The sequence below is a fragment of the Anthonomus grandis genome, chromosome 6, assembly GCF_022605725.1.
Source record: "Anthonomus grandis grandis chromosome 6, icAntGran1.3, whole genome shotgun sequence".
NCBI lineage: Eukaryota > Metazoa > Arthropoda > Insecta > Coleoptera > Curculionidae > Anthonomus > Anthonomus grandis.
Window position 1 is genome coordinate 6,830,041 of NC_065551.1, and position 8,450 is coordinate 6,838,490.

Here is an 8,450-nt window from a genome sequence, read left to right on the forward strand (position 1 = left end):
GGTGCTCGACAGTAGTCAGGGCTCTTTGCATTTTTTCGAATACATAAGCCTGACTACCCCCTCGTGTAAGGATGACTATATCGTCAGCATATCCTATAGCAAGGATAAGCTGTCTCTCCAGTCGTATCAGCAAGCTGTCCGATACAAGGTTCCACAGCAGCGGTGACAATACGCCCCCTTGCGGTGTTCCCCTGCACACTTTGGCCTTAACCGTTGTGCTGTTGAGATTTGCTGCTACTTTCCTATGATTTAGCATTTGGGTTATCCAGCCGCCAATCATGGGATGTATTCCTCGTGCTGCTATCGCACGGTTGATTGAGTCATATGATGTATTGTCGAATGCTCCCTCAATATCTAAGAAAGCTCCTAGGGCGATCTCTTTGTTGTTCAGAGATTGTTTGACCCTCTGGGTTATCTCGTGAATCGCTGATTCACAAGATTTACCTGTTTGGTAGGCATACTGGTGTCGATGTAGAGGGTTGACCCGTAATACATTGTCCCTGATATGCCTTTCTATGAGCTTTTCCTCTGTTTTTAGGAGGAATGATGTAAGGCAGATTGGTCGGAAGGATTTAGGTTTCGCATAGGAGTCGCGTCTCGTCTTTGGTAGAAATACTACTTTTGCCCTCCAACTCTCTGGTATATGCGCCGTGGCTAGACTTGCCCGCATTATTTTACATAGTGCAGGCAGCAGCAGTTCGCTACCCCGCTGTAGCATGACTGGCATTATGCCATCCATTCCGGGAGATTTAAATGGTTTAAAGGAATTTATCGCCCATTTAACCTTCTCGTAGGTTACTACCTTTTTCGCTAGTTCCCAGTGTTCCCTTTTGCCCCTGTTCGGAATGATAGGAGTTGGGTGCTGGGTATGTTCTGGTTGGTGGAGAATTTTCGATCCCGGAAAGTGCGTGTTCAGCATTAAGCCAAGCGTTTCTTCCTCGGTTGTCGTATATTCTCCATCGGGTTTTAGACAAGAGCCTAGGGTTTGTCGTGGCCCTTTGGATATTGCCTTGTGGAGTCTAGCATATGCTGGTGTCTCTGTTAGGTCCCGGCATAGCTTCCTCCACCCTTCTTTCTTTGCTCTTTTTATAGCATCATTGTACCTGGTTAAGTGTTGTCTGTATAGATTCCACTCGCCAGTTCTTTTGGCTCTGTTAAAAAGCTTTCTTACTGTCTTCCTTAGCTCGCCCAATTCTTGGTTCCACCATGTTCCCTGCTTGACGCGGTTCGCTTAGTGGACATGAGTTTTCAAAAGCAATTTTAATAGCCTCAGTGACTGACTCTGTCAGCACTTCGAGCTCTACATTGTCTTTTGCCTCCGTTGGACAGTTTTCCAGTTCGCGTCCTAGTATCTCATTGAAGAGGTCCCAGTCCGTTTTCCTGGCGTTCCTGTACGTCTCCGGATTTGTATCCATAGGTTCTAGATCGAATCTTATGTACCTGTGATCCGACAAACTTGGTTCGTCAGATACATGCCATTTTTTAACGAGGTCGCAGATGCGTCCCTTGCCAATGGTTAGATCAATTACTACTCTGCGGAGTATATTGACGAAGGTCGGTTCCTCCCCCACATCAAGTATATTTAGACCGGAGGCAGCACAGTAATTTAATAATGATTCGCCTCGTTTGTTTGTTCCAGTGCTTCCCCAGATAGTGTGCTCACCACAGTCCTTGACTTAGTCTCGAACATTGGCGTCACAGCCTATTATAAGGTTTTCCAATCTTTGATGGTCTATCAACCTCCGAACTGTTGTCGGAGGTGGTTCCCCTTGTTGATCGTGCGGAAAGTATGCTGATACTATTATTGTATCTTAGCTCCTCTCCGCTGTTTTGATTTGTACTTTGACCGCCGCTGTGTCCCTGTCACAAAACTCCCACAGCGGTGTGGCCTCTATATCTTTTCTTATAAAGATACAGCTTCTTAGGTTAGGTCCCTCTTTTGGGTCTGACACTAGTCTCCCGTTGAGGTTTCCTAGTCCCCTTATCTGGCCCCTATAAGTATAAGGTTCCTGAATCAGGGCTATCTGAATATTGTTGTCGGCTATGCATTTTTGTAAGGCCGCAGTGGCTGCTTTGCAGTGGTGGAGGTTAATTTGTATCAGCCTCGCACCCATTGCGGAGAGCGATTTTAGGAAGAAGAGGTTCCCGGCAATCCCTCTGTTTCCATAGGGGTTGCCTGGTCCCTCTTCTCTTTCTCTTGGCTGCCGGCCAAGAGTCTAATTTTTATACTGCCAAAGTTGAGGTATAGCGATTGATTCGCCTTCCTTACTTTGGCCCAGGATTTCTCGTCCATGAGGAGCGTTACCAGGCAACCCTTGTCGTCCTGGTCCTTCCTCATGTCGAGCACTTTCCACAAGCTGGTGTTGATGTTGTTTTGAACATCCAGCTTGTGTAGGAGTACTTTCGGTTCCTCAGTAGGTCCCGGCACCCATGTTATTGCCTTCACCGGTCTGGGAAGTTTGCCGTCCTCCGTTATCTGGAGTTCAGCCCCTTCCCAGGGAGTTTCCCTCTGCACCAGTCCGACGAGCCAATTTTTAGTTGACTCGTCGACACAGGTGATGTGAAGGATTCCCCCACCGTGGCTTACGCCTGCAAACTTGGGCGCAATTTCTGATCCGCTCTGCAGAGCGAGCGTTTTGTTGAGCAGCCAGCCCTTTAGGGTGTTTGCCTGCTCCTCCGAGACGAATGCCTCGGGGTATTTTTTGGCTGTTATGGCCATTCTTAGCCCCGCCGCAGCATCCCGATAGGACAGCCCTGGTTCCCGTCTTGGGCCCCTGGGCTTTTTGGCTCCGGCGGAGTTTCTCCCTCCGAGCGATGTCGTTTTTGCGTCTCGCTCGTATTGGCCTTGGTCTGGGTGGGTGTCAGTGCCTCTTTGGGCCCCGTCCCCCCCCTTCCCTTGGCCGCCAACAGTTTGGCTTTCCGTCTTTGAGCCCCCGACGGTCGTTTCCTCCCGGCAGGTCCCTCTTTGGCTTTCTCAGCGGCGGTTCCTTGCGGCCCCGCCGTTGACTTCTCAACAGCGGTTCCTTTAGGTCCCGCCATTGCTGGCAAAGGTTGCTCTTGGCCCCCTTCTTTGGTTTTTTTATTGTTTTGGTCCATCATAGATGTTCCCACGAGTAGCTAGAGAAAGGGTGGTCCACCCCTGCAGAGCCCCGCATGCAGGGGTAAGTCTGGATACACTGGGGTGCGCCTTGTTCCCCAGGGTTGGCCGCTAGTGACTGGGCTTCCCCCCAGTCTTGCATACCTTGGCGCGCGCCATACCCTAGGAATTGGGAGATTTTATAGTGTTCTCACCACGCGGTCCGGGTGGTTAAGCCCATACCCCCGTGCCGTTCTTCAGCACGTACCCCACGCTCCCTTTCAGGATCGTGGGGGTCGTTGCGCCGAATGGACGGTTTACGGTGTATAGCTGGTCCGCTTGATGACCTTCAGTTGGCTCGGACGGGTGTAGGCCCGTTGGCTTCCCTTATAGTCACCGTAAACCGGAACCATTTCTGGTTTTCCGGCCGTTCTCCTATCCGCCACCTGGAGACGCGCCTGACAGGTTGCTGAACCCCCGCAGATGTTAGCCGACCTTAGGAATAATTCAAGATCCAATAAAAAGTCACTTCATTGGGGCACGGAAATAGAGCAATATTTGAATGAAAATGAATTTTTAGAATCTCCGTTAGATGAATATCTGTAATTTTATTTTAATTATTTTGCTAACAATTCTCTAAAAAAATAATCTTTTATTAATATATTCTACTTAGTCACGACAGTTTTTTGCTTTTGATTACACATTTCGCAGATAAGATTAGTTTTTTGGGTTGGACTCAAAAAACCTCACATATTATCTTGTTAGTAATAACATATGCCCTTTTGCTTAAGCGCGTTCTACTACGTAGTGTTCTATTAAGTGGTATAAGTGTTTTTATAAATACCAAAAAATAGTAATAGTGCTTACTTCTATTCATCTAGCTTTGCTACCACAAAATTTGTACAAAATAAAAGTTTTTTAAAAACCGATTTTCTGAGAATCTAATTTTTGTTATTAAGTTTTTTCGAAAAGTAAAATAAATAAATCAAGTATTTGGTTAAAAGTTAAAAATTCAATAGTGTGCTAGATTTTTTTGAACATCCTTTATAAGAAATTATTTTTTTCGTTGGATTATTACAGATACCTACATACTTACATTGTTAGTATTATAGTAATTTAACTATTATAAATATTTTACATTATTTGCAAATATAAAAAGCATAATTAAGATATTTATACATTGTTTTTCACCCTATATAATGTTTTTCAACCCTATATATTGTTATATAATATTTTTAAAACCAGTTTCACATTATATAGGACAGCATATTAAAATTAAATATTTACACTTTGTATTTCATCCTGTATAGGGTTTACATATATATTTAATTATTAATTTTGTATTTTTGATACCACTATAAATATTTTTAATACCAGTTTCGCAATACAGATATGATCATTCTAACTTCGCCTATAGGAATTATATATCGTGGTAGGTCTAGCAACGTTGTGACAACATACTCGAAGCAGCGACCCCGCCCAAGCCCGAAACCTTTCAGTATTCTTAAGGCGTTCAAGCGGGGATGCACTGCTATGTGGCAAATTAAAAAAAAAAATTTTGTTTGAGTCTTTGCTGCTGCCTGTCCTAACAGCAAAAAATAAACTAAAAACCGACTGCAATAATGTTGTAAACATAAATAAACTAAATATTGGACAGGAAATTAAAAAAATTAATTCAAAATAAAGCAAAAAATGAAGTTAATTTGATAATATTAAATAAAAATTAAAATTATCTTATGTCAGGTTCAAAAAGGTCACCCTGTTTAGCAGTGCAGTACGTCAGTCGATCATAAAACGACCTTCTCGTGTTCGACAACATTTCAATGGAGATACTATTAAATGCTTGCCTAATTGTAACACAAAGCTCTTCTAAATTAGTAGCCCGTTCATTTTTGTGCCTATAAATTTGTTCTTTTAGGTATCCCCAAAGAAAAAAATCATTGGGGGCTAAATCGGGGCTTCTGGCGGGCTATTTCATAGTACCATTTCCACTGATTGTTCGATCAGGGAAAGACGTTTCGAGAAATTGACGTACCACTAATGCGTTATGAGCGGGACAACCATCCTGTTAAAACCAAACTTGTTCTAAATTGATATTGAGCCCTCGAATAGCAGGAAGAACTTCATACCTCGAAAGATTAAGGTATTTGTTGGCATTAAGGTTTCCATCGATAAAAAAGGGCCTATAATTGAATCACCTAAAATGCCAGCCCATACATTAACCTTTTGAGGGTATTGTGTACGTGTTGGTATGCTTATGTGCTTGTTTTCCCTGGAATAACCCACTGTAATAGACGAATTATGTTTATCACAAATAGAGAAAGAGGACTAATCTGAAAACAAAATGTTACTAATGAACATTTCGTCCCGATTTGCCCTTTTCAATACTTCATGGCAAAATTCCATCCGTCTCTCATGGTCCTGTGGGAAAATTTCTTGGGTTTTTTTGCAACTTATAGCACTTGTACTTATTTCTTTTTAAAATTCTTCTAACCTTTAAAGGCTCAATACCCGCTTCTTTGGCAATGGTTGTACTATTGCAAGGAAAGTTATTTCAGCAACAGCACAAACATTAACCTCTCGAAGCTCCCTTTCTTCGCCTAGCGGTCTAAGAACAGGTGGTTGCTCATTTGCGTAGCATTTCCTGCAATTTTGCAAGCACCCAAAGGTCTCAAACGTATGGATAATTGCAAAAATTGTGCTGCGTACGAGAATGGGCCGATTTTCGAACGTGAATGCAATTCTGCCTGATATTTCATCGACAGAACTGCCGGCATAATACCACTTAATAATTTGCTTTTTTTCCTCAAGAGAACACATTTTAACAAGAAAATAGCGAGCGGTTTTAAATTTAATCTTTGCTGATTAAGCAGGAAGCTAGGAATAAAAATAACGTTAAACGTTTAAAATGCAATCTCATATTGGGTGGTGGAGATAAGAATTGTCTCGTTTTTCGATGAACGAGCGGAGAACCGTGCAGCAGAAATATCAGTATTGCCAAACGTATTAATTTGGAAACGGCATGTATTGTGCCCTCTGTCTGTCTCATGCGGACTCCGTATGTCCCCTCTCGCTTACGCTCATAGACTATTTCCTATAGGCGAGGTTTGAATGATTATATCTGTATATAATATAGCAAATTAAAATGAAATGTTTATACTTCGTATTTCACCCTGTATAATGTGTACATTTATCCATTCTTAAAATTTAATGCTTTCTAGTTCTTGAGAAAAGTGTATAAGTTACGATAATTCATTTTAAAATTAAAATAAATATAGTCTTAAAGCAATGAATTTTGTCCCCATTTCCCTATAAGACAAAACACAGTGCATCGTGTCAAAGAAGGGTGTCTTAAACAGGCCTTCTCGTTGTCTAAATTGCGCCTGAGATGTTGCCACATACTATGCAAAATAGCAGGAAAGGGCTGTTTTTTGTGTGTCGAAGGCGGTCATTTGATTGAAGTCTGACCTAATTTGCAATAAATGGGATTGCATATCGTAACTAAATATTGTTCTATTAACCAAATTGGCTTGAAAATGGTAGAGGTATTCAATGTTAAAATAGGGAAGATCTAGCTGAAGATTTAAAAAAGTAACTTAAGCTACGTAATTTTTTTTTCGCAGAACTTTTCAGTAAATGTTCCATTAACCACTAATCCGAGCCTCCTTACTCATGCCGAAAATTTAGTTTCACCTGCACGCTTTTTAACTATGGATAACCCTTGGAGACACGTGGAATCCACTTCGGAAGCTCCTGAACCTTATGAATTACCTTTACCAGATAAACTTTTATCTAGAGGTAAAAAATACATTTAATTTTAAAAAAAGCACGAGTAAACCTTTAATTTCATTTTTTAGGTGGCATCTCAGACGACAGTGGAGATTCAGGAGTGAATATTTTGCTGGAGAATTCTGATAGTGAGTTGCAGCAAAATATGGCAAGCAAAGGTGTACATAATATTAATACTTTTTACATTAAAATACTTAAATTTTAAATTCTTTTAGGGGCAATAAAAAAGAAATCCCTCTATGGCACCTTCCTGAACTTCAAATAATCCGAAAGCACACGCAATCTGATTTTAGGCTGAATATTACAGAGTATTTATTTTTTACTATTTAAAATTTTAAATATTTATATTTGTAGGGATCAATCAGTTTGGGTGGAAACTTGTACAAAAATATCAGGCATAATTTATATTTCCATATAGATCAAAAAAATCCTTTTTATTCTTATGAGTTTTATTGCCTGCTAACAGTATACAAATTAATTATGGTTTTAATTAGCATAATAGCAAATATTTCCCCCTAACCCGAACAATACAAAGACTTTATATACTTTAAAATGCATTCCTTTTTAAGCCATAGAGTGTCAAGGTTGTCATATTGGATGCTTATAGATGACAACATGACAACTTTGACGCGTAGAAACGTTACAAGTGTGTCATATTTGCCACTATGACTGACAGATATGACAACTTTGACAGTTACTACAAATATCTTCAGGCTGAAATTTGTCTTTATTATTGATGATTTATGTAAGTTGCAACTGCCTGTGGTGGCATTTCTTTGATACAAATTATTTTTGCCACACTTTATATTATGCAAAGTGAATGATTGGAAATATATAGCTTTAATAGCCCTATTACCAGTGGTAAAACAATAATTTGTGATCTTAAACTTTATATTATTTGTTTTGTTTGTAATTATTTCTGTATTGTATGTCTGTATGTATTTGTGATTTTTTTCAAATACCATCCTAATTTATGTAATTTAAGTAAAGCCCCTTTTACATTTTTTATATAACAAGGTTTTACAACAATTTTTATTTGTGACATAAATGTTTTGATTAAGTAGAAATTTTAGGTTAAATAATTATTTTTATTGTACTTAAAGTATTATTTTGTAGGATTTTAAAACTTTTGCAAAAAAAATGAAATAAATGTGAATTTTGTTTGAAAAAATATAGGTGTTTTTTACTTTTATATGTGTTTATTTTACTTTTATTTGAAGCCTTCATGCAAATTCATGACATAAATAAACATTAAAAAAGGGAGCAAAATACTATTATAATTTTTTAAATTATTATATTTGACAAAATTTGTGTAATATAATAATGACACAAATTTTGTGTTTTTTGTGTACTAAGAGGAGTTTAATTTTATTTATAAAATGACTATTAACTATATGAAATCTAATATTGAGTAATTTTAACAATTCCAATACTTGATTTTCTCAACTATGCTTAAGCTTATAAGGTAATTTAGATTTATGTCATTTTATTCGTCACAAAATATTTGAAAAAGTTTTTGCTATAGATCGGATCAAAAAATTTTTTAAAGGAATCATCTTTTTAATTTTTTTTTTCAAAGTTGCTA

General features: G+C 39.0%; 1 protein-coding gene across 2 annotated transcripts in view; it reads left to right on the forward strand.

Moving 5' to 3' along the window:
- Positions 1-8,057, forward strand: part of LOC126737742 (meiosis regulator and mRNA stability factor 1) — a 153,388-nt gene extending 145,331 nt beyond the window's left edge. For both annotated transcript variants that reach the window (XM_050442759.1, XM_050442760.1), the window contains 3 exons: positions 6,700-6,874; positions 6,934-7,023; positions 7,081-8,057. In XM_050442759.1, coding sequence (XP_050298716.1) covers positions 6,700-6,874; positions 6,934-7,023; positions 7,081-7,130 — 315 coding nt within the window. In that variant the 3' untranslated portion in view covers positions 7,131-8,057. The remainder of the gene's footprint in view (positions 1-6,699; positions 6,875-6,933; positions 7,024-7,080) is intronic.
- Positions 8,058-8,450: the final 393 nt, after the last annotated feature.